Below are 27,374 nucleotides of genomic sequence, written 5' to 3'. Positions count from 1 at the left end.
ACATAAATAAAGAAAACATAAATAAATTAACACCAACATTAGGGTTGAAAATAGTAGATATGATCATTTAAAATAATGTTATTAATAGGAGAAAAATGGCTCAAGGACTCTTTTAAGACAAATTCCAGGAAGAAGAAAAGATAGTTTTGTTATAGACTGGATAATGAGGAAGTTGTGCTAAAACTGTGTAAGTTTTAAAGAAGCATGCATGCAAGTGCCATTACATAAACTTGGGGCAGGTTGGAAATTACTTTGAAACTCTGGGTATTATGTTTGGATTTTGTTTGGTTAGTGGAAGTCATTGCACGAGGGTGCTAATTCAGTGGCACTTGAAGAGGTTATTGTAGCGGCAGCAGCATTTGTAGCGGATCAGTTTGGAGAAATGCTTATGGGAGAGCTGCCAGTGCTCTTCCATGTTGTTAGGATGAAAAATCATTCAGCAGTGTTCAGGCACTGTTCTGTGCTTTAGAGATCCAGGTGAAAACAAAACACATTTCCTGTTCTTATGGAACTTTTTGATCTCATAGAGCTTATGAATGTGGGGAGTGATGGATAGGATAGCAAAGAGAATATCAGATGGTGATAATATTCTAAATAAAAATAAAAGAGTGTAAGAGGGATAGATGGTAACAGATTTAGGGGCAAGAGGTGGTTATTTTAAAAGGTGGTAAGAATAAGGGTTTATGATACTATGATATGTTAAGCAGAGACTTGAAGGAGATAAGAGAATAAAGCTATATGGAAAAGTATGCCAGGCAGAGAGAACAGTAACAGCAAAGACCCTAACCTAGAAGAGTGCTTGCTTCACTGTTGAAAAACAAGGAGGCCTCAGTGGCTGTATCATGATGAGTAAGTAGGATATTAGTGAGAAATGATATCAGCTAACTAGGAAAGCAGAGGCAGGATTAATAGAAATGTAGACTAAGACAGGGTCTTGTGGGCCACTGTAACAACTGAAATTTTCATTTTAGTAGGGAAGCCATTAGAGGATTTTAAGCAGAAGAAGAATGTGATACGATTTATGTCTTAAAAGAATCACTAGGAACTATATTGGAAATTGACTTTAAGGGTACAAGGGCAAAAACAGATGGTCATAGTAAGTAACAATGATTTTCTTTAGTAGATACCAAACATAAGCCAAAATTATATTGAATTAACTAATTGGTAGCTTATACTGAAGTAGAATGCTGCCAACTAAAATAAGGAAGTAAGAATATTATCTTTCCCACATGCCACTTACCATTTAGCCATTTGATTTCTTTCTCCTTAGAACTTGAAAAATAGAATATTTATAACTTACTTTGAAGTTTAAAAACATCTGAGGTGAATTTTTTTCCCTTTATAGCTCAGGCATTTGAAAGGATGATGAGTCCAACTGGTTCTAATCCTAAATCTAATCATTCTGATGAGTGTGCCACCGTCCAGCCTCTTCAGGAGACTCAAACATCAAGTATACCTTCACCTACAACTTTACCAATCTCAGCACTTAAACAACCATGTGTTGAAGGTAACTAGAAGAAAATTCTGTGTCTAATATTAAAGATAAATGATCAAAATAGAAGTTTTCTAGTATTCAGGAATCCAGTGAGAATAGAGAACCTAGACTAGCTGCCAGAAGGAGCTTGATACAGGGAACTAGTTAGAAGGGTATGTATGTTAGAAAGGTAGAAGAACAAATCGGGCATGCTCAAGTGACGCTCAAGGGTGGAAAAAAAGCTATGACAAACCTAGACAACGTATTAAAAAGCAGAGACGTTGCTTTGCCAGCAAAAATCCGTCTAGTCAAAGCTGTGGTTTTTGCAGTAGTCATGTATGGATATGAGAGTTGGACGATAAAGATAGCTGAGCACCGAAGAACTGATGCTTTTGAACTGTGGTGTTGGAGAAGACTCTTGAAAGTCCCTTGGACTGCAAGCAGATCAAACAAGTCAATCCTAAAGAAAATCAGTCCTGAATATTCATTGGAAGGACTGATGCTGAAGCTGAAACTCCAATACTTTGTCCACCTGATGCGAAGAACCAACTCATTGGAAAAGACCCTGATACTGGGAGGGATTGAAGGCAGGAGGAAAAAGGGATGACAGAGGACGAGATGGTTGGATGGCATCGCCGACTCAATGGACATGAGTTTGGGCAAACTCACGGCGATGGTGTGGAACAGGGAGGCCTGGTGTGCTGCAGTCCATGGGGTCTCAAAAGAGTCAGACACAACTGAATGACTGAACAAGTGACTCAGAGATTAGTAAGTGCAGGAAGCAGCCGCTATCCCTAGGGTTGTGGAGAATGAAAGGGGAGAGTCTGTGTTACTAGAACTCAGTACAGGAATACCAGGAGATGCATGGTTCTCAGACTGGTTCATGGATTAGGGTACCACAGCATGTGCCTGGTGCTGTTGCTTCTAGAGGAACACCAAGTGGCAAATGCTGGGGCCACTGAGGAGCCTCATAGGACTGATGTTAGGATGACTGAAGGAGTGTCCCCAGCTTGACTGACTGCCTGACGTAAGGAGTACTGAAACTCACGAGACATGTTAGGTATATCTGGTGGTGGTGCTGCTGCAGAGATCCTGGCAGAAACTAGAAACAGAGTTCCCTTCTCTTCCCACCTTTCAGTCTTCAACCAGTGCCTGTCATTAGTACCTGTGACCAGAACCAACTAGCAAGGGGGTCTGGGAATTGCACTTTTCAGATGTCCAAAGAGTATCAAAGAGCACCATATAGAAGGGTGGGCTTGGATTTGAAAGACAGTAGGTAAATAATCGGCATGTCTCCCTTTCCTTAAAAATCTATTTTTAAGTGTGTTTTTTACCACAATAAAAAATGTTTCTTATATCTTCTAAGCGACTTCACTTTCACTTTTCAGTTTCATGCATTGGGGAAGGAAATGGCAACCCACTCCAGTGTTCTTGCCTGGAGAATCCCAGGGACAGAGGAGCCTGGTGGGCTTCCGTCTATGGGGTCGCACAGAGTCAGACACGACTGACGCAACTTAGCAGCATATCTTCTAAAAAACTTCTAAAGATTTAAAAACCTTTGGGTGCTCTGTTCTTTTTTACAACCTATTGTAGTTTAGGATCTTGAGTAAAACCTGTATAGACTTTTTAATTTTCAAATTGAAGTATAGTTGATTTACAATGTTGTGTTAGTTTCAGGTGTATGGTACAGTGATTCAGTTATATATGTATATATATTCTTTTTCAGATTCTTTTCCCTTCAGTTCAGTTCAGTTCAGTTCAGTTCACTTTAGTCGCTTAGTCGTGTCCGACTCTTTGCGACCCCATGAATCGCAGCATGCCAGGCCTCCCTGTCCATCACCAACTCCCGGAGGTCACTCAGATTCACGTCCATCGAGTCGGTGATGCCATCCAGCCATCTCATCCTCTGTCGTCCCCTTCTCCTCCTGTCCCCAATCCCTCCCAGCATCAGGGTCTTTTCCAGTGAGTCAACTCTTCGCATGAGGTGGCCAAAGTACTGGAGTTTCAGCTTCAGCATCATTCCTTCCAAAGAAATCCCAGGGCTGATCTCCTTCAGAATGGACTGGTTGGATCTCCTTGCAGTCTAAGGGACTCTCAAGAGTCTTCTCCAACACCACAGTTCAAAAGCATCAATTCTTCGGTGCTCAGCCTTCTTCACAGTCCAACTCTCACATCCATACATGACCACTGGAAAAACCATAGCCTTGACTAGATGGACCTTAGTTGGCAAAGTAACGTCTCTGCTTTTGAATATGCTGTCTAGGTTGGTCATAACTTTTCTTCCAAGGAGTAAGCGTCTTTTAATTTCATGGCTGCAGTCACCATCTGCAGTGATTTTGGAGCCCAAAAAAATAAAGTCTGACACTGTTTCCACCGTTGCCCCATCTATTTCCCAATATTGAGTGTAGTTCCCTGTGCTAATCAGTACTGTGTATGTTTTTTAACATAAACTATTAGTCTGTATCGTGTTGGAAGATAACTGTCAGACAAATTCAAGTATTTCTGTCAACTATTCTCTCTCACTTAATAGCTATTTTCTATTTATCATTGTAACTTAAATAATGAGGTTCAGCATGTATGGTTATGTGTTATAACTCTAAAGATGAGTCCGCTTTTTAAAATATTTATATATTTTCTTATATTGACTTTAAAGTTATTATATTATGAAGCATTGGAAATACAAGAAAGATACCTTTTAAAATATATTCACCAACATTGCAGAAATTATATATGAGGCCAATTTTTTCAGTGTTATTTATATTATGATATGGAAAGTTGGTCCTTTTGATGTTTATATGTTCTAAAATCTGGTAGGAATTTTCATAACCTTCCTCCGTAGATGCTTTTTAACAGAAGAGAACAGATATTTATGCTGACATCTAGTTATTTCCTCCAAATCTGAGAGGAAAATATTAATTACTATTAAGAAATGTAAATTAATTATATTTTTAAAAAATGTAAATATCCAACATTATAAGAACAAAATATGTGCTTCTGTTAGAAGTAGAAATTGACCTCCGATGCACAAGTCATCCCGTTTCTGTTTTTTAGATTTTTTATGCTTCTTTCTTCTGTTCTTCATACTTTTTTCCCTTTGCTTATCTACCATGCTCTGATCTATTCCATTTTCCCTCCCTGTGCCTTAGTCCCTAAATTTTATTTGGTCTCCATACTCAAAAAGTTAGCCTTAATGATATAGGCTTTAAATCTGCATTCAATGTCCTTAAGGTATAATGTCTCCTGTCTACTCTTTTTCTGACTTCAGGATTCCTAGGGCCAGCCCTGCCTTCGTAGGAATTAGGAAAAAAACTATTCCGGGTAGATGAATCACAAAAAGTCATTTCTGTAGGCCTTGAAACCCTGAAATGCAGGGCTTACCAATAGTTAGAAAAAGCTTTTGAAAACCTTTCCTGACCTATTTAATATTAAATCATTGCAATATCAAATTAAAATGCTTTACTTTTTAAAACTGATTCTAGGATTATGCTCCAGAGAACAGAAGAGAGTATGGTTTGCAGACGGTATATTGCCCAATGGTGAAGTTGCAGATACAACAAAATTATCATCTGGAAGTAAAAGATGTTCTGAAGACTTTAGTCCTCTCTTACCCGATATGCCGTTGGTAAGGAATCTAAAGAATGATTTGTTAATTTAGTAAAATTTTATTTTATAGGTAATTCCTTGCATGATTATTAGAGTCATTTAGTTGCTAAGTCATATCTGACTCTTTGGTGACCCCACAGACTATCGCCTGCCAGACTCCTCAGTCCATGGGATTTCCCAGGCAAGAATACTGGAGTGGGTTGCCGTTTCCTTCTCCAGGAGATGTGCCTGACCCAGGGGTTGAACCTGTACCTTCTGCATTGGTAGGCGGATATTTTACCACTGAGGCACCAGGGAAGCCCCTGATTTACTAGAGTACTTTTTAAAAAATTCTTTGAGCTTCATTAAATGAAAAACATATGATGTAGTGAATATATTTTAGATTTTATTTTTTAATGTCAGTTTAAGGCAGTGATTCTTAAATTTTTTTTTTTTTTTTTTGGTCTCAGGACCCCTTTATGCTCTTAAAAATTATTGAGAACTCAAAAGAACTGTAGATTATGTGGGTTATGTTTATTGATAATTACTGAATTAAAACTGACAAAAATTTTAAATTAAAAATAAACTCATTAATAGAAATAATATTTTTATGAAAAGTTTTCAAAATAAAAGTTTAGTGAGAGGAATAACATTGTTTCATATTTTGTGTTAATTTCTTTAACATCTGGCTTAATAGAAGATAGATTCTTACATCTACTTCTAAATTCAGTCTGTTGTGATATGTTGTTTTAGTTAATTTAATGAAGAAAATCGTGGGACCTCACTGACTTTCTGAAAGGGTGTTGAGATCCCTGGACCACATTTTGAGAACCACTAGTATGGGGAAATAGAACTGAGATTTAGCAAGGCAATTTAGACTAATTTGTTTAATGATTTTCAAACATTCAGTGAAGTATCTGATGGTAGTATATATGTTTATATTTATACAGATGTACTAGGTGTTAAATAGAAGACATAGAATCGAAACCCACTAAGAACTCTTAATTGTAAAATAGTAATATACTTACAAAAGCAAGTATGAACATATGAAGTAGAAATCTTGTTTATTCATTAAACAGAGATTTATTGAGCATCTCCTCTGAGCTGGTACCTGGTTTATCCAGGGTACATACATTAGACAAGATGCACATATCCTCTCTTCAAGTTCCCATACCATATAAACTTACGTTGTTTGTCAGTAAGAGTTCAGGAGCTAGGTTTTACAAGGAGCCGTAATTACCAAAAGTATGTTCCTTAGCTAGCACCTACCCTCAATCAATATTTTAACAAAATGGAATTTTTACAGAGGCTAGTATTACTTGAGTTCTTAAACAGTTCTCTGTTGACTCAGGTTTGGCCAGTCTTAAAAAAAAAGGGGAGGGGGGCTTAATTGAAGCAGATTTGATGTATAGTTTATTCCAGATGGCTACTGTTGTGGCATATATCTACCATTTTGCTTCCTAACCACTCCCCTCTCTGCCTTCTCCCCTTTTCCTCTCCCTTGCCACCTCCCAGCCAGGCTTTTTTGTCTATTAGGAGGAAGAGTGCCTTGGGTTGAACTAATAAACATGCTCACTTTGTGGTATGGAATAGGATCCTGAAGTTCTCCTTGCCTCCTTTTTCCAGTCTATGAAATTAAAGTCATACTTATCTGAGCATATAGTAAAGCTAAACCTGTATACTTGAATTTAGAAGCAAGATGGTACTGTTTCTTGGGAAATTTGGCTTCTAAAGAATTTCTGAGCCCATTTTGATTTTATTTATTCTTTTTCAAAAGATATCTTTGACTGTCTACAATCAATATTTCACATTTGAGCAGAGACCCTGAACTGATTTGGGCTTTTTCCTCCGTATTTGACAGATGGTGAACACAGTGGATCATGCCCATTCTACTCCAGTGGAAAAACCAAACAGTGAGACAGAAGATACAATAAATGAGATAATTCGAAGTCCTACTTCTCAGGTTCCACCTGTGGAAAAACTGCCTACAAACACAGGAACTGAGGGGTTCCCTACATCTGCTTCTTTTACACTAGATGATGATGTTTTTGCAGAAACTGAGGAACCATCAGGTCCTACTGATGTCTTGGTTAACAGCAGTTTACCTGTTGCTTGTACTTCAGATTATAGGTTATTATGTAGTATTGATAATAATGTTTGCAATAAGATTAGTCTTCTACCTGATGATGAGGACAGCTTGCCCCCTCTTCTGGTTACATCTGGAGAAAAGGGATCAGGTAGGATAGCAGTTATTTAAATTTAAAAAGGAGTTTTGTTGTTGTTGTTTTTAAAGAAGAATATATTGATGAATTTTGTGTCTGATATATGAAATGTATTTTTTTAAACTTACTGTGGTTGAAATATGTGTGATGGCATGGAACACTAGTTTGCAAAAAGTCTTACTGTATAAAAACAATTCTAAAAATATCTGACCTCTTGAGTTGATTGCAATGTGATTCACGTATCTGGGTCCCTAATTTAAAGTCTGGTACAACAGAGAAATTCATAGCCTATAAGTCTTGTATTAGTTTTGATTCCGTATCTTTTTTTTTTTTAAGATGCATAGTGCCTAAAGAAAAGAATATTGGTTTGGATGACAGAAATTTTAGTTCCTCATCTGCTACATAATATACCTATGACTTGAAGTATAATTTAATCTTTTGGGCCTCAGCTTCCTTTGTAAAAGAAGATAATTTAGGTGGTCTCTAAGGACCTTTCTAAACTGGAGATTCTGTGGCTATCTCCCACCTTGGAATAGTTCCCTAAGAATACATCCATGTAACTCCAGGCATTATGCTGCATCCCACATGAAATGATTACGCTCTGTGCCTGACAGTGTAGGAGAATGAAGCCTAGGATCTCTATTCTGTAAGAAGGAGCTATTTTCATGATCCTAGTGATAGTGGCAAAAAAATACCATAAGCCCTGTTCTTTGCATGCCATTGGTATATTTTCCTGTTGATTGTCAAGTTTTTTCTTAGCCACTTATCACTGACCTAAGGCATATCACAGCAAGCAGTATATACAATTTGGGTCTAGACTACTTTTATAGTTGCAAGTTACAGAATTTATAATTGGAGTGGCTGGCAGATTGGAATCCACTTTAGAAAACTGTCTTAAAAGCTCAGAGGTGCTGAAATTACATTAGTATGCTGTTTAATCAACATGTGTGTGCATGGACTATATATATAATATAATTGATCAGAATTTATATGTATTCTAATATTAATATATTCACATAAATTGAAAAGTAAAAATTAGTATATAACAGTTGTCTGGTTGTTGATTGATTTCATGAGATATGTTTTTGCTTTTTAACTGGGATCAAGTCATTGGTGGATTTATAAATGTGGCTTTTTTTGTGATAGGCATATTTAACAGGAGACATATTTATTTGAATTAATATGTTATTTTCATGTTTTAGTGCCTGTAGTAGAACACCCATCTCATGAACAGATCATTTTGCTTCTTGAAGGCGAAGGTTCTTGTCCTGTTACATTTGTCTTAAATGCTAATCTTCTTGTGAATGTCAAGTTAGCATTTTGTAAGTAACAATTTATTTTTCTTTGCCTAATTGGTAAGCAGGATTTCTGAATAATCAATTTGTTAGGTTAAATTTTGATTGACAACTGTAAAAAAATAAGCAGTATTGGATATTGATTTTTTAATCAAATATTATATAAATTTTGCAGTTTTACATGCAGTGATTTTTAAAGTAATAGTTTAAAGATTTTTACTCAGTTCAGTCGCTCGGTCATGTCTAACTCTTTGTGACCCCATGGACTGCAGCACACCAGGCCTCCCTGTCCATCACCAACTCCCGGAGCCTACTCAAACTCATGTCCATTGAGTCGGTGATGCCATCCAACCATCTGATCCTCTGTCATCCCCTTCTCCTCCCACCATCAGTCTTTCCCAGCATCAGGGTCTTTTCAAAAGAATAAATTCTTCATATTAGGTGGCCAAAGTATTGGAATTTCAACTTCGGCATCAGTTCTTCCAATGAATATTCAGGACTGATTTCCTTTAGGATGGACTGGTTGGAAATTCCTTGCTGTCCAAGGGACTCTCAAGAGTCTTCTCCAACACCACAGTTCAAAAGCATCAATTCTTCAGTGCTCAACTTTCTTTATACTCCAGCTCTTACATCCATACATGACTACTGGAAAAACCTTAGCTTTGACTAGATGGACATTTGTCAGCAAAGTAATGTCTCTGCTTTTGAATATGCTGTCTAGGTTGGTCATAGTCTTCCAAGGAGCAAGCGTCTTTTAATTTCATGGCTGCAATCACCATCTGCAGTGATTTTGGAGCCCCAAAACATAAAGTCTGTCACTGTAGCTATTGTTTTCCCATCTATTTGCCATGAAGTGATAGGATGAGATGCCATGATCTTAGTTTTCTGAATGTTGAGTTTTAAGCCAACTTTTTCACTCTCCTCTTTCACTTTCATCAAGAGGCTCTTTAGTTCTTTACTTTCTGCTATAAGGGTTGTGTCATCTGCATATCTGAGGTTATTGATATTTCTCCCGGCAATCTTGATTCCAGCTTGTGTTTCTTCCAGTCCAGCGTTTCTCATGATGTACTCTGCATAGAAGTTAAATAAGCAGGGTGACAATATACAGCCTTGACGTACTCCTTTCTCGATTTGGAACCAGTCTGTTGTTCCATGTCCAGTTCTAACTATTGCTTCTTGACCTGCATACAGATTTCTCAAGAGGCAGGTCAGGTGGTCTGGTATTCCCATCTCTTTCAGAATTTTCCACAATTTGTTGTGATCCACACAGTCAAAGGCTTTGGCATAGTCAATAAAGCAGAAATAGATGTTTTTTTGGAACTCTCCTGCCTTTTTGATGATCCAGCAGATGTTGGCAATTTGATCTCTGGTTGCTCCGCCTTTTTTAAAACCAGCTTGAACATCTGGAAGTTCAAAGTTCATGTACTGTTGAAGATTGGCTTGGAGAATTTTGAGCATTACTTTGCTAGTGTGTGAGATGAGAGCAATTGTGTGGTAGTTTAAGCATTCTTTGGTGTTGCATTTCTTTGGGATTAGAATGAAAACTGACCTTTTCCAGTCCTGTGGCAACTGCTGAGTTTTCCAAATTTGCTGGCATATTGAATGCAGCACTTTCACAGCATCATCTTTCAGGATTTGAAATATCTCAACTGGAATTCCATCACCTCCACTAGCTTTGTTCTTAGTAATGCTTCCTCAGGCTCACGTGACTTCGCATTCCAGGATATCTGGCTCTAGGTGAGTGATCACACCATTGTGATTATCTGGGTCATAAAGATCTTTTTTGTATAGTTCTGTGTATTCTTGCCACCTCTTAATATCTTCTGCTTCTGTTGGGTCCATACCATTTCTGTCCTTTATTGAACCCATCTTTGCATGAAATGTTCCCTTGGTAGCTCTAATTTTCTTGAAGAGATCTCTAGTCTTTCCTATTCTATAGTTTTCCTGTATTTCTTTGCATTGATCACTGAGGAAGGCTTTCTTATCTCTCCTTGCTGTTCTTTGGAGCTCTGCATTCAGATGCTTATATCTTTCCTTTTCTCTTTTGCCTTTTGCTTCTCTTCTTTTCTCAGGTATTTGTAAGGCCTCCTCAGACAACCATTTTGCCTTGTTGCATTTCTTTTTCTTGGGGATGGTCTTGATCCCTGCCTCCTGCACAATGTCACAAACTTCCGTCCATAGTTCTTCAGGCACTCTGTCTGTCAGATCTAATCCCTTGAATCTGTTTGTCACTTCCACTGTATAATCATAAGGGATTTGATTTAGGTCATACCTGAATGGTTTAGTGATTTTCCCTACTTTTTTCAATTTGGCAATAAGGAGTTCATGATCTGAGTCACAGTCAGCTCCCAGTCTTGTTTTTGCTGACTGTATAGAGCTTCTCCATCTTTGGCTGCCAAGAATATAATCAGTCTGATTTCAGTGTTGACCATCTAGTGATGTCCATTTGTAGAGTCGTCTCTTGTGTTGTTGGAAGAGGATGTTTGCTATGACCAGTGTGTTCTCTTGGCAAAACTCTATTAAATCTGTGCCCTGCTTCATTCTGTCCTCCAAGGCCAAATTTGCCTGTTACTCCAGGTGTTTCTTGACTTCCTACTTTTGCATTCCAGTCTCCTCTAATGAAAAGGACATTTTTTATGGGTGTTAGTTCTAGAAGGTCTTGTAGGTTTTCATAGAACTGTTCAACTTCAGCTTCTTTAGCATTACTGCTCCAGTCATAGTCTTGGATTTCTGGGATATTGAATGGTTTGCCTTGAAAACAAACAGATCATTCTGTCGTTTTTGAGATTGCATCCAAGTACTGCATTTTGGATTCTTTTGTTGACTATGATGGGTACTCCATTTCTTCTAAGGGATTCTTGCCCACAGTAGTAGATGTAATGGTCATCTGAGTTAAATTCACCCATTTCAGTCCACTTCAGTTCACTGATTACTAAAATGTCAATGTTCACTCTTGCCATCTCCTGTTTGACCACTTCCAGTTTGCCTTGATACATGGACCTAACATTCCAGGTTCCTTGCAATGTTGCTCTTTATAGCATAGGACTTTACTTCTATCACCAGTCACATCTACAACTGGATGTTGCTTTTGCTTTGGCTCCATCTCTTCTTTTCTTTCTGGAGTTATTTCTCCGCTGATCTCCAGTAGCATATTGGGCACCTACCGACTGGGGGAGTTCTGGTGGACCACATTTTGTCAGACATCTCCACCATGACCTGTCCATCTTGGGCAGCCCTAGAGGGCATGGCTCATAGTTTCATTGAGGTAGACAAGGCTGTTGTCCATGTGATCAGATTGGTTAATTTTCTGTGATTGTGGTTTTCATTCCGTCTGGCTCTGGTGGAGAAGGATAAGGGGCTTATACCAGCTTCCTGATGGGAGAGACTGACTGAGGGTGAAACTGGATCTTGTTCTGAGGGTGGGGCCATGCTCAGTAAATCTTTAATCCAATTTTCTGTTGATGGGTGGGGCTGTGTTCCCTCCCTGTTATTTGACCTGAGGCCAAAACTATTGAAGTAATCTTACACAGTTACACAAGTCATCATACACAATTCAGTTTAAGTTTTGTGAGAACACTGGGGAAATAAGGAGTTTGAAAAGTTGTGCTTCATGCAAAGACAATTAGAAGTTGACATTTATAGTTGTATGCTTTTGTCACTTAAGATTCCTCAGACAAATACTGGTACTTCTCAACCAATGGATTGCATGGCTTGGGACAGGCAGAAATTATTATTCTATTGTTATGTTTGCCAAATGAAGATACTATTCCTAAGGACATCTTCAGACTGTTTATCACCATTTATAAGGATGCTCTGAAAGGTACAGTATTTATTTTTAACTGTTCAGACCAGGGGATGGATAAATGAGGGGCATTTTTGCTTTTAGCAGTGCTAACTGTACTAAAGGTTTATTTTATGAAGAGATTACTGATTACTTAAAAGAGCTTAGTCGTCATTTTCAGTCTCCTTAAATCTAGCATTTTATGTAACTAGTGTCTTTATTGTTTTTTTTTCTATTTTAAAAGGTAAAATATATTTACTTTCTTGATCTTTTTATGTGTCTACACAGTAGTCCCCCTTTATCTACAGGGGATAAGTTCCAAGACCCCAGTGGCTGCCTAAAACTGGAAATGGTACCGAACCCTTTTGTACTATTTTTCTGTAGTATATATATACTGTATGAAAAATAGCATATATGTATATATATTATAAATATATATATATGTGTGTGCTGTGCTTAGTTGCTCAGTCGTGTCCGACTCTTTACGACCCCATGGACTGCAGCCTACCAGGCTCCTCTGTCCATGGAGATTGTCCAGGCAAGAATACTAGAGTGGGTTGTGATGCCTTCCTCCAGTGGATCTTCCCAACCCAGGGATCGAACTCAGGTCTTCTGTATTGCAGGCAGATTTTTTACTGTCTGAGTCACCAGAGATATCCAAGAATACTGGAGTGGGTAGCCTATCCTGTCCCTTCACAGGAGGGCTTCCCGATCCAGGAATCGAACCAGGGTCTCCTGCATTGCAGGCGGATTCTTTATCAGCTGAGCTACTGGGAAAGCCACACACATATCACACACATACTATTTTTTCATACATACCTATGATGAAGTTTAATTTATAAATTAGGCAGAGTAAGAGAACATCTGAATTGTCAGCATCACTTCTCTTGTGCCTTGGGGGCAATATTAAAAAAATAGTGTTAGCTGAACACAAGCACAGTGACTGTAACAGTTGATCTAATAATGGAGACTATTGCTGAGTGACTAATGGCCTGTAGCATATACAATGTGAACATGCTGGGCGATGACCCAAGGAGTGGTTCACATCCCAGTGGGGCAGAGCAAGATAGCAAGAGATTTATGTAATTTTCCAGTTAATATTTTTGGACCACAGTTGACCAGAGGTAACTAAAACCATGGAAAGGCTGTATAACATTTGGGAACATGATGACTTTTCACTTGACCTTGAAGTAAGGAAAAAAATTTAAAAACACCTGTGGTTAGAAACATTCTCAAATTTTTGTTCACAATTTCCAGTCCTCAGAAATAACTGAACTTTGTGCACACAAGGTATTTAATGCTTCTTCAAGAGTGAAAGTAAGGAAAATATATTGCTTTTATTTATGAAAGTTTCTATTGGGACATTCAGACTCAGAATGCCACTTGAAAACAATTTAAAGTCTTTTTATTAATGATTTTATTTCTAGGAAAATACATAGAAAACTTGGACAGTATTACCTTTACTGAGAGTTTTCTCAACAGCAAGGATCATGGAGGATTTTTATTTATTACACCTACTTTTCAGAAACTTGATGATCTCCTATTACCAAGTAATCCTTTTCTTTGTGGAATTCTTATCCAGAAGCTAGAGATTCCCTGGGCAAAGGTTTTTCCTATGCGTTTAATGTTGAGATTGGGTGCAGAATATAAAGGTAAGTTTTAGAATAATAAATTATATAGGTTCATATACTGACTGTAAATAAGAATTTCACATATCATTAAAATGAATTTTTAATGTATTAATGGGACTACTTTTGTTTTGATGTACTTTTAAAATTCTAAAACAGCCCTCCTCTGGTATAAGATTAGTCTAGACAACTTTGATATGTTACGAGTTTCTAGATGTTCCTAATTATTAACTTACCTTAAAATTTTTTTTGAACTTCAAAACAAAACACAGAAAACCTTGAAAAGTTTTCTTGAAAATATTTACTGTAAGGAGTTCATTTTGTTATGTTGCCTATATATTAAGAAGGTAAATCATTGTGCTCCACCCCAAGTTGTATATACTAGAATGACAGACATAAATGGTTGTGAAGTAATGGTCCAGGCTTATGTATATTTCTAAGGTTATCTCTAAGCTAAAATAATTTATGTGTTAAACTTTTTTGAATTCACACTTTTCTTTATCCCTCACAAAAAAGAATATTTCTTGCATGTAAAGTATATCACATATAAGGAAAATTTAGGCATTTGCTTCTAATTTAATGGATATTTTCTTGGAGGAAAATGAAATGTAGAGAAGTTATAAAAGTGACCATTACTGTTTCAAAATGGACAAATTCCATGAAAGAGACACACATTTAAATCTATTTGGCAAATTTATTAAACTCTAATTTGAGGGGGTGGTCCTTACCATTTAAGATTTAAATACATGATACTATTAAATTGTGTTGTAAGAAGTAAAAAATTAACTTTCATCTCGGGTTTTGTACTGTGAACCAAAGAGCTTAAGAGAGAGCATTCTGAGCCACGTGTTTCATCCATTCAGGCTCATCTTTTGTCTCTGATACTAATATTTGAATGTTATTTTTATGGAAAGTTAGGTCAAAATACTGGCTAATCTTACATCATTATGGAACATAATAATCTATAAATTTGGCCAGTATTTTTGCCAGTATCAGTTCTATATACTAAGTCTGTTTTTCTTATACTGAAAATAGGAAAATCACAGAGTAATATTTTGAGAGACTGGAAAACTATGATAGCTGTTTAGTGGTAATGAGAAAAATTACCAGTTATACACAGAAGTTAATTAGTCTCTGTTTTCTGAGTTCTTTGTGTCTTGCTGGATTTTAGATAGATCAGCATTTTGATGTTACTGGTGTTCATGCCACTTTAGACTAGAATTTGAAATTGTGGGGTATGTGTGTATGTGTGTGATTATTTTGTTTTAGAGATAATATACCTATGGAGAAGTTCATGGCAAAAGTTAGAGTCCCAAGATTAAAGACTGAAAACTGTCTGAAATTAGTAATTTTCCAATAGGAATTTCCTGCAGTTTTATGTTGAGACTGTTTGGAATATCATTAAATGTTGAATTAGATGATTTATAAAGTCCCTTTGTAACTGACAGAATGTCATTCTAAGTCATAACCTTTTGAAGATTAATTTTTTAGGTAAAATTATCTCTATCAAGTTGCAAAGGATGCTCCCTATTCATATAAAATGAAGTAAAAAAATCAGCCTTTACCTTAATCATATTGTTTCCCATTTTAATGTGTTTTACCACTAACTTACATTTTTTCTGTATTCTCTGTCATCCAAATAGCTTAGTTGTCATTTTTTAAAACTAAAAAAATATGTTTGTGTATAGCAAAGATGTGAGTTGCCCTTACTTAATTTTTTTTAAGTAGATAATGTCAGGTGTGTTTTCTTAGAATCTTAAGAAAGTACACTTATATAATAGGTATTAAAGAGGTTTATTTAATCTAACCTGAGGACTGAAATTCTCAGTTTAACATATCTGATTTTTACCATCATAGAAATAGTCTTATTTTCCTTTTCTTCCAGAAGTCCTGCTGCATTGCCACCGAGGTACTTTTCTTTTTTGGTGTGCAGTGTTTATAGTGTCCTAGAGAAAGAGAAAAGTAGTTAGGTGACAGATTCCACATCACTTCTTTGCACTGTCTTCCTAAGTGTTCCTTTTATCATGCTGATCCAAGAACTGTATCATCCATAAATTAACACAACTGAACATTAATTACAGTTGCCTTAAAAATCTTGAATTCTTCATACTTTGTTTTAAATATTCATAATTTTTTTTAATTATGAGAATTTTATAGAGGTCCAGCCAGTTATGGTAATTTTCCAGACATTATAATGTTTGTAAACAACATGGATGATGAAGATATTAAGTGCTTTGGAATTGGGCAATCCTGGTTACATATCTCTTTTACTAGTTATTAGCTTAGAAACCACAAGCAGGGTTATTAACCTCTGTCTACTTCCCATTTGTAAAGTAAGTGTAGATATACTTGCCAGATTGGGTTGTTAATGCGATTTTTTTTTTCTTTTTTCTTTTATTTTTAAATTTTATATTTTTACTTTACAATACTGTATTGGTTTTGCCATACATTGACATGAATCCACCACAGGTGTGCGTGAATTCCCAACCCTGAAACCCCCTCCCATCACCCTCCCCATATCATCTCTCTGGATCATCCCAGTGCACCAGCCCCAAGCATCCTGTATCCTGTATCGAACCTAGACTAGCGATTCGTTTCTTACATGATAGTATATATGTTTCAGTGCCATTCTCCCAAATCATCCCACCCTCTCCCTCTCCCACAGAGTCCAAAAGTCTGTTCTTTACATCTGTGTTGTTAATGCGCTTTAAATAGGAATCTGTATATAGAGGTCCCAGTTCAATGTAGCATCTAGTACATACGCAGTATGTGTTAATGTTACCTCTCATTCTGCCCAAAGATCCAAATAAGTGGTATTTGTTCATAAATTATGAAAAATGAAAATCAACAGTAATAAATTCAAGGCTTCTTTTGGTTTTGTTGATGGTAACCTGTTTTCTATTCTTATTTATAGCATATCCTGCTCCTTTAACAAGTATCAGAGGCCGAAAACCTCTTTTTGGAGAAATAGGACACACTATTATGAACTTACTTGTTGTGAGTAATTGAACTGTTTTATTAAGTATTCTTATATTGTTACTTAAATTAATTTAGCAATTTTATATATTTTTTCTCTTTTAATTTGGCATATTTGGTATAATGAAAGTTCATTTATAATAAATCCTAATTTATTTAACATAAATGAGCTTTTTTGATGAAGTGGTTTTAGAACACATTTCTTCATGTATACGTGATTTAGATTGCCTATGATTCATTCAGCTGCAGTGCTTACACATTTAGGTAATGTGAGATTTACACAGTTGTTGAAGTTTTAGCATGGACCTAACAGAAGCAGAAGATATTAAGAAGAGGTGGCAAGAATACACAGAAGAACTGTGCAAAAAAGATCTTCACGACCCAGATAATCATGATGGTGTGATCACTCACCTAGAGCCAGATATCCTGGAATGTGAAATCAAGTGGGCCTTAGAAAGCATCACTACGAACAAAGCTAGTGGAGGTGATGGAATTCCAGTAGAGCTATTTCAAATCCTGAAAGATGATGCTGTGAAAGTGTTGCACCTCAATATGCCAGCAAATTTGGAAAACTCAGCCGTGGCCACAGGACTGGAAAAGGTCAGTTTTCATTCCAATCCCAAAGAAAGGCAATGCCAGAGAATGCTCAAACTACCGCACAGTTGCACTCATCTCACATGCTAGTAAAGTAATGCTCAAAATTCTCCAAGCCAGGCTTCAGCAATATGTGAACCAAGAACTTCCTGATGTTCAAGCTGGTTTTAGAAAAGGCAGAGGAGCCAGAGATGAAATTGCCAACATCTGCTGGATCGTGGAAAAAGCAAGAGAGTTCCAGAAAAACATCTATTTCTGCTTTCTGGACTATGCCAAAGCCTTTGACTGTGTGGATCACAATAAAGTGGAAAATTCTGAAAGAGATGGGAATACCAGACCACCTGACCTGCCTCTTGAGAAATCTGTATGCAGGTCAGGAAGCAACAGTTAGAACTGGACATGGAACAACAGACTGGTTCCAAATCGGGAAAGGAATACGTCAAGGCTGTATATTGTCACCCTGCTTATTTAACTTATACGCAGAGTACATTATGAGAAACGCTGGACTGGAAGAAACACAAGCTGGAATCAAGATTGCCGGGAGAAATATCAATAACCTCAGATATGCAGATGATACCACCCTTATGGCAGAAAGTGAAGAGGAACTAAAAAGCCTCTTGATGAAAGTGAGAAATTAAAAGACACTCCTTGGAAGAAAAGTTATGACCAACCTAGATAGCATATACAAAAGCAGAGACATTACTTTGCCGACTAAGGTCCATCTAGTCAAGGCTATGGTTTTTCCTGTGGTCCTGTATGGATGTGAGAGTTGGACTGTGAAAAAGGCTGAGCGCCGAAGAATTGATGCTTTTGAATTGTGGTGTTGGAGAAGACTCTTGAGAGTCCCTTGGACTGCAAGGAGATCCAACCAATCCCTTCTGAAGGAGATCAGCCCTGGGATTTCTTTGGAAGGAATGATGCTAAAGCTGAAACTCCAGTACTTTGGCCACCTCATGTGAAGAGTTGACTCATTGGAAAAGACTGATGCTGGGAGGGATTGGGGGCAGGAGGAGAAAGGGACGACCGAGGATGAGATGGCTGAATGGCGTCACTGACTCGATGGATGTGAGTCTGAGTGAACTCCAGGAGTTGGTGATGGACAGGGAGGCCTGGCGTGCTGCGATTCATGGGGTCGCAAAGAGCTGGACACGACTGAGCGACTGAACTGAACTGAACTAAAGTTTTAGTAAAAGTATAGTCAGTCAGTTTGGTGATTTTGAGCAAACTGGCCTAAGTCATCTCATTTTTACTAGGAACTATTGGATTAGATGATTTCTGGTTCCCTTGTACCTCTAATTCCTCTAATTTTGTGTTTACCTTTTATTATAGAAAAGTATTTCAGTGGACTTGCTTTTATGTTTAAATGTTCAGTTAGAAGACCTATTTTGCAAGATGGAAAGAAGAGTGAAAGTGTTAGTCACTCAGTGGTGTCTGATTCTGTGACCCCATGGACTGTAGCCTTCCAGGTTCCTCTGTCCATGGAATTCTCCAGGCAAGAATACTGGGTATCCAGTTCCTTCTCCATGGGATCTTCCCAACCCAGGATTGAACCTAGGTCTCCCACATTGAAGGTAGATTCTTTACCATCTGAGCCACCAGGGACGCCCCAAAGAAAAGAGAACACACTCAAAGACTACAGAGTTCTTCCTGAGAATATTTTTTATATTATTATAAAGTAGCTGGAAGGATTAGTTTGTGAAGTTGGCATTGCTTTCTGGATGGCATTTTGATAGTTATGTATAACAAGTTTAAAAATGACAGATACTCTTTAAAAAAAGGATTTAATGAATGGGTAAATGTCCATGGATAGTAGTTTCAGTTTTATGAAATATCATTGTTTTATGTAGGACCTTCGAAATTACCAGTATACCTTGCATAATATAGATCAGTTGTTGATTCATATGGAAATGGGGAAGAGCTGCATAAAAATACCTCGGAAAAAATACAGTGATGTAAGTGTAATTACTTTATTCAAGTTTTGAAAATAATATTGAACATTAGATTTCTTTAGAAGTGTGTTAAATTTATTGTTCTGAATTGGACTAATATATAATGGCAGGAAAAAGTTATTGTTGAAATTTAAGATTTGTTTCCTAGTAAAGGATATGTTTAATCCTATTTTTTCTTTTTCTTACTATTTTTATCTGTTTTTTAATTGAGGTAATTTTATCTTAAAACATGTTTCTGACTCATTCTCAGGGAGTTGTCGAGACTAAAAGCTTGATAAAGGTGGTCAGAAATATGACTCTTTGAATTATTGCAACTAATAAAGGCATAAAATATTAAAAGTGTTTCTAAATGAGTATTTTTTCCCTAGGTAATGAAAGTAATAAATTCTTCTAATGAGCATGTCATTAGCATTGGAGCTAGTTTTAGTACAGAAGCAGATTCTCATCTGGTCTGTATACAGAATGATGGTGTTTATCAGACACAGGCCAACAGTGCTACTGGCCATCCTAGAAAAGGTGAGTATTGGTTCCTAGTGTTCATCCATAAAACCATCTCAAAAAATAGAACTCCTTTCAAAGAGGAAATATATATATATATATATATATATAAACGTTTTACTTATTTGCTAAATTGATGATGATGAAACAGTATGCTTTAAATATTTAGCTATAGAAACAGAAAAAAATTGCTTCTAATGTGTGTGTGTGTGTTTTATCTTGGGCAAGATTAGGTTTAAAGACTTGGAGTACAGTATTTATTTTGATGTCTTCAGGTTTAGTGTGTCTCATATAGTGGGTTCTCTGGAGTGTTTTTGCCAGTGTTTTGCAGGCTCTGCTGCAACACCTATTAGCAGGAAGCACAGGGTAGATAAGTGTAAGAATGAATTATAAAACTCTTAAGTGTCCAGGAATATAAAAATGATAAAGATTACATTACTCAGCTGAATGGTCTCAATGACTGCTGCGATTACCAAATCCTTGTGATACAGATCCTAACAAATTGAATTAAGTAGAAGTAAGTATTCCATAAAATTAATACATTATTATAAAATAACATTTAAAATAGACATTCTGACTGCTAATAAAATTTTTTCCTCTGATTATAAAAGTATGTATGCTTATTTGTAGTAAGCTTGGAAAACATGTTTCAAGGAGTAATAAAAAGAAAAAGTGTGAGATACGGCCTTTGTTGACATTTTAAGATATTTCCTTCTTATATTGATAGATATGTTTAGATGATTTTATACTAGATACTTTATATTGTGCCTTTTTTAATATACCGTTGACATTATTTTCATTAAAATTAATTTTAAGTTAAAATTTAAGAATTTTAACATTTGATAAATGCTTATGTAGTACAGAATTCACAAGGTATAAGTATTTACACTGCAAAATCTCCTTTCCTCCCTAGACCCCCAGACTACCCTTTTCCACTCCCTATAGGCAACCAAACCAACATTATCAATTTTTGGTATATCCTTTCGGAGACTTCTTGCTTATGTGTATATTTAAACAGTACCCCTGCATACACACACCTTTCTTCCACTTTTTTTTCCCTTGGCTGCACTATGTGGCATGGCGGAACTTCTCTGACTATGCTTTTAACAAATATCATATACCATAAAAAGAGCAGTTTAAAACATAATTATTATTGTTGTTGTTGTTTTTTAAATCAGTGACAGGTGCAAGTTTTGTGGTATTCAATGGAGCTCTAAAAGCATCTTCAGGATTTCTTGCTAAGTCCAGCATAGTTGAAGGTATGAGTTTGTTCTTTAAGATTGCTTTAATGTAAAGATGTTTTCCATCTCCTTTTAAAAATGTATTTGATACTTACAAAAGAATATATGTAAGTTACAAAGCATAATACCTCAAACTTACGTGAATCATCAGTCAGCCAAGAACTAGAACCTGACTAATATTCGGGTCTACCTCAGGCCTGACAACTCTGCCTTAACCTGCATTTCTTGTTTGTTTACAACCTAAAGGTCAGTCTGAGGTGAGAGCTTAGGGTCTTCTCAGGTCTGGTCTTAGCATACACACACCCTGGGCATGCGCATGCATGAGGCCTCCTGAACTCCCAGATATATGTTAGAGCCTTTCAAAGTACTTATGGACATCTCATTCCCCAGATTTTCCTGTAAGTATTTGCTTGGCCTATTGTTTGCCTCTACTATTATCTGCTGCCACAGGCAGCTATGATGTTGATCACTGGCTGCTAATTGTTTTTGACACATGCTCCCTGAGAAAAGACTTATTTTCCACTGGGCAAGCTTAAGAGTCCAGTCAAATAAAGACATTGTATACAGAGCCTCCTAGGGAGGAGTCTTCCAGAAACCACCTGACCAGTCAAAAAAATGACAGTTCTCCAGTAATGAAATTTGGAACAGACTGGTTCCAAATAGGAAAAGGAGTACGTCAAGGCTGTATATTGTCACCCTGCTAATAATTTATATGCAGAGTACATCATGAGAAACACTGGGCTGGAAGAAGCACAAGCTGGAATCAAGATTTCCAGGAGAAATATCAATAACCTCAGATAAGCAGATGACACCACCCTTCTGGCAGAAAGTGAAGAGGAACTAAAGAGCCTTTTGATGATAGTGAGAGTGGAGAGTGAAAAAGTTGGCTTCAAGCTCAACATTCAGAAAACGAAGATCATGACATCTGGTCCCATCACTTCATGGGAAATAGATGTGGAAACAGTGTCAGACTTCATTTTTGAGGGCTCCAAAATCACTTCAGATGGTGACTGCTGCCATGAAATTAAAAGATGTTTACTCCTTGGAAGAAAAATTATGACCAACCTAGATAGCATATTGAAAAGCAGAGACATTACTTTGCCAACAAAGGTCCGTTTAGTCAAGGCTATGGTTTTTCCAGTGGTCATGTATGGATGCGCGAGTTGGACTGTGAAGAAAGCTGAGCGCCGAAGAATTGATGCTTTTGAACTGTGGTGTTGGAGAAGACTCGAGAGTCCCTTGGACTGCAAGGATCAACCAGTCCATTCTAAAGGAGATCAGCCCAGGGTGTTCTTTGGAAGGACTGATGCTAAAGCTGAAACTCCAGTACTTTGGCCACCTCATGCGAAGAATTGACTCATTGGTAAAGACCCTGATGCTGGGAGGGATTGGGGGCAGGAGGAGGAGGGGACGACAGAGGATGAGATGGCTGGATGGCATCACCGACTCGATGGACGTGAGTTTGAGTGAACTCCGGGAGTTGATGATGGACAGAGAGGCCTGGCGTGCTTTAATTCATGGGGTCCCAAAGGGTCGGACATGACTGAGCGACTGAACTGAACAGTATAAGAGTGCTCCCTTTTCTTCATACCCTCTCCAGCATTTATTATTTGTAAACTTTTTGATGGTAGCCATTCTGACTGGTGTGAGGTGCTATCTCATGGTAGTTTTGATTTGCATTTCTCTAATTAGCAGTGTTGAGCATCTTTTCATGTGCTTGTTGGCCACCTGTATGTTTTCTTTGGGAAAATTGTCTGTTTAGGTCTTCTGCCCTTTTTTGGATTGGGTTGTTTGATATTGAGCTGTATGAACTGTTTGTATATTTTGGAAATTAACCTTTGACAGTTGCATCATTTGTAAATATTTTCTCGTTTCCATTTCATTTTGTTTATGGCTTCCCTGCTGTGCAAAACTTTTGAATTTGATTAGGTCCTGTTTGTTTATTTATGCTTTGTTTTCTTTTGTCTTGGCAGACTGACCTAAGATGTCTAAGAATGTTTTGCCTGTGTTCTCTCCTAGGATTTTTGTAGTGTCATGGCTTATATTTAGGTCTTCAAACCACTTTGTTTTTTTGTATACGGTGTGAAGGGAGTGTTCTAGTTTCATTGATTTACATGAGGTATCTGGCTTTCCCAACACCATGTCTTGAAGAAACTGTCTTTTCTTCATTGTACAGTCTTGCCTCCTTTGTCAAAGATTAATTGACTGTAGGTGTGTGGGTTTATTTCTAGGCTCCTATCTTTCGTTCTCTTGATCCGTATATCTGTTTTTGTGCCATTACCATATTGTTTTGATTACTGTAGCTTTATACTATTGTCTAAAGTCTAGGAGGCTTATGTCTCCCAAGATTGTTCTTTTTTCAGGATTTCTTTGGCAATTCTCAGTCTTTTGTGATTCCTTATAAGTTTTAGGATTATTTGTTAAAGTTCTGTGAGAAATGTGATGTGTAATTTAATGGGGATCATATTAAATCTGTAGATTGCCTTGAAAAGTATGGCCATTTTAACAATATTAATTCTTCCAGTCCAAGAGCATGGAATATCTTTCAGTTTCTTTGAATCATCTTCAGTTTCCTGTATCAATGTTTTACACTTCTCAGTAGATGAGTCTTTCACCTCCTTGCTCAGGTTTATTCATAGGTATTTTTTTTAATGCAATTTTTAAAGGGATTTTTTTTTTAACCTTCTGATATTTCATTGATAGTTTAAAGAAATGCAACATATTTCTGTATGGTCATCTTGTATCCTGATACCTTGTTGAATTTATTTATCAGTCTTACTAGTTTTTGTGTGGAGTTTTTAGGATTTTCTATATTGAATTTCATGTCATCTGCATATAATGACAATTTTACTTCTTTCCTTCCAATTTTTATACCCTTTATTATTTTTCTTGTATGATTGCTGTGGCTGGGACTTCCAGTACTAAATTGAGTAGAAAGTCAGTGGAAGTCAAAGTCTCTCAGTTGTATCCAACTCTTTGTGACCCCATGGATATACAGTCCATGGAATTCTCCAGGTCAGAATACTGGAGTGGGTAACTGTTCTCTTCTCCAAGGGATCTGCCCAACCCAGGGATTGAACCCAGGTCTCCCACATTGCAGACAGATTCTTTACCAGCTAAGCCACCAGGGAAGCCCAAGAATACTGGAGTGGGTAGCCTATCCCTTCTCCAGTGGATCTTCCCAACTCAGGAATCGAACCAGGGTCTCCTGCATTGCAGGCAGATTCTTTACAAGCTGAGCTAAAAGGAAAGCCCAAAGTTGCTCAGTTGTGTCCAACTCTTTTCGACCCCATGGACTGTATGTAGTCCACCAGGCTCCTCTGTCCATGGGACTTTCCGGGCCAGAATACTGGAGTGGGTAGCTGTTCCCTTCTCCAAGGGATCTTCCCAACCCAGGGATCAAACACAGGTCTCCCACATTACAGGTGAATTCTTTATCAACTGACCCACCAGGGAAGCCCAAGAATACTGGAGTGGGTAGCCTATCCCTTCTCCAGTGGATCTTCCCAACCCAAGAATCAAACCAGGGTCTCCTGCATTGCAGGCAGATTTTTTACCAGCTGAGCTGCCAGGAAAAGCCTGCCAGCTTTGAGTGGAAAAGCCTGGCATATTGAGTAGAAGTTAGGTTTATTCCTAGGTATTTATTTTTCAGCTTTTTTCTTATTGTGAAGGTGGGAGTGACAATTTTCACACTTTTTACATATTGGAGCAGACACCAGAAGTCTTTAGTATTTTTTGTTGGCAGGTTTTCATTTATCTAAAATTGTCTACTTCTCATTTTTCTGAAACTGTCTTTATTTCATTTGCATTTTTAAGGGCATTTTTGCTAGATATAAAATTTTGCTTTGAAAGTCTTATTTTCTTTAAAGATGTCACTTCTCTGTTTTTTGGCCTTCATTGTTTCTAGTGAAGTCAACAGTCAGTTCAGTTCAGTTGGTCAGTCGTGTCCGACTCTTTGCAGCCCCATGGACTGCAGCACATCAGGCCTCCCTGTCTATCACCAACTCCTGGAGTTTATTCAAACTCAGTCGGTGATGCCATCCAACCATCTCATCCTCTGTTGTCCCCTTCTCCCGCCTTCAGTCTTTCCCAGCATCAGGGTCTTTTCATATAAGTCAGTTCTTTGCATCAGGTTGCCAAAGTATTGGAGTTTAAGCTTCAGCATAATTTTAAAATTTTTCCTTGTATTTAATGTGCCCTTTTTCTCGTCTGTTTTCAGGATAGCCTCTATCTTTGGTTTTTCACCAGTTTTACTGTGATGTGCCTCAATATTGCTTTCTTTGTATTTATCCTATTTGGCATTTATTGAGCTCCATATTTGGCGTCTGTTGAGTTCTTTGGATGTGTGTGTCAATACTTTTCATCAAATTTTGGGAATTTCCTAACCGTTTAAAAAAATGTTCTGATCTCTCTTCTCCTTCTGGGAGGTATATATCTATGTGTATGTATATGTATATCCATATATGTGTTTGGCTGTTTTCTATCATCCTATAGAGAAGGAAATGGCAACCCACTCCAGTACTCTTGCTCGGAGATCCCATGGACAGAGGAGCCTGGTGGACTACATACAGTCCATGAGTCACAAAGAGTTAGACACAACCAAGTGACTTAACACACACACACACACACATATGCACACGTCTTTGATACTCTTTTTTATTTTCCTCTTTTTTCTCTGGGTTCTTCAGATTTGATGATATTTGTTGACCTTTATGGTCTTTCTTTTGCCATCTTCAGTGTGCTACTAAACCTGTCCATTAAGGTTTCTATTTCAGTTGGATTATACTTTAAAGTACTAGAATTTGGGGGGAGGGTTTCCCAGTTTCTATTTCTCCATTAAGATTATAAAAAAATCTATTCATTTAGCTGATATTTGCTTTTTCATTCTTTGAATGTATTTTCCTTTAGGTATTTGAATATATTTTAGAACAGAGATTTCAGTAATTAAGGTTTTTTTGTATTTAATCCAGTGTTTTAGCCATCTTGTGGTTAATTTCAGTTTTTTCAGTTCAATCGCTCAGTCGTGTCCTACTCTTTTTGACTCCATGGACTGCAGCATGCCAGGCTTCCCTGTCCATCACCAATTCCCAGAGCTTACTCAAACTCATGTCCATCAAGTTGGTGATGCCATCCAACCATCTCATCCTCTGTGGTCCCCTTCTTCTCCCACCTTCAATCTTTCCCAGCATCAGGGTCTTTTCCAGTGAATCAGTTCTTCACATCAGGTGGCCAGAGTGTTGGAGTTTCAGCTTCAGCATCAGTCCTTCCAGTTTTACAGGGACTTATAGAGTCCTGTCACTATCTGGTCATTGATATGCTCAAGAGACTTTAGATTGTTAGCTTTTACTGAAGAAGGCTTATTTATATTTAAGCTGGCATTTTCATGTCTGTTTACCTTAAGCCTGTGTAGTCTTTATTTTGTATTTTTGTAACAGATGAGTCTGTGGATATCCTAAGGTATTTATAGTCTGGCAGGACTCATTTTCAGAATCTCTTTTGCTTGTAGATTTTGTAAGGGCTTTCTCTTGGCTTTGCATAGTTCAGGTTAATGAGGTTCTGTTGTCTATTTTGGTTGGTCTAGACTACCAGTGTTCAAGCTGGTTTTAGAAAAGGCAGAGGAACCAGAGATCAAATTGCCCACATCCGCTGGATCATCAAAAGAGCAAGAGACTTCCAGAAAAACATCTATTTCTGCTTTATTGACTATGCCAAAGCCTTTGACTGTGTGGATCATAATAAACTGTAGAAAATTCTTCAAGAGATGGGAATACCAGACCACCTCACCTGCCTCTTGAGAAACCCATATGCAGGACAGGAAGAAACAGTTAGAACTGGACATGGAACAACAGACTGGTTCCAAATAGGAAAAGGAGTACGTCAAGGCTATATATTGTCACCCTGCTTATTTAACTTCTATGCCGAGTACATTATGAGAAATGCTGGACTGGAAGAAACACAAGCTGGAATCAAGATTGCCAGGAGAAATATCAATAACCTCAGATATGCAGATGACACCACCCTTATGGCAGAAAGAGAAGAGGAACTAAAAAGCCTCTTGATGAAAGTGAAAGAGGAGAGTTAAAAAGTTGGCTTAAAGCTCAACATTCAGAAAATGAAGATCATGGCATCTGGTC

The 27,374-nt window shown here is 37.4% G+C and overlaps 1 protein-coding gene across 3 annotated transcripts in view; it reads left to right on the top strand.

Annotated features, from left to right (window-relative positions):
• The window catches only part of ZFYVE16 (zinc finger FYVE-type containing 16), a 67,020-nt gene that overhangs the window by 21,840 nt on the left and 17,806 nt on the right, over positions 1-27,374 (top strand). For all 3 annotated transcript variants that reach the window (XM_040239433.1, XM_040239432.1, XM_040239431.1), the window contains 10 exons: positions 1,346-1,507; positions 4,954-5,096; positions 6,918-7,293; positions 8,481-8,600; positions 12,238-12,393; positions 13,782-14,006; positions 16,897-16,979; positions 19,400-19,504; positions 19,870-20,017; positions 21,178-21,258. In XM_040239433.1, the coding sequence (XP_040095367.1) occupies positions 1,346-1,507; positions 4,954-5,096; positions 6,918-7,293; positions 8,481-8,600; positions 12,238-12,393; positions 13,782-14,006; positions 16,897-16,979; positions 19,400-19,504; positions 19,870-20,017; positions 21,178-21,258 (1,599 nt within the window). The remainder of the gene's footprint in view (positions 1-1,345; positions 1,508-4,953; positions 5,097-6,917; positions 7,294-8,480; positions 8,601-12,237; positions 12,394-13,781; positions 14,007-16,896; positions 16,980-19,399; positions 19,505-19,869; positions 20,018-21,177; positions 21,259-27,374) is intronic.

The sequence above is a fragment of the Oryx dammah genome, unplaced genomic scaffold (assembly GCF_014754425.2).
Source record: "Oryx dammah isolate SB20612 unplaced genomic scaffold, SCBI_Odam_1.1 HiC_scaffold_5, whole genome shotgun sequence".
Classification (NCBI taxonomy): Eukaryota; Metazoa; Chordata; class Mammalia; order Artiodactyla; family Bovidae; genus Oryx; species Oryx dammah.
Note: the sequence above shows the minus strand (reverse complement) of the source record. Positions and strands in the feature narration are given on the sequence as shown.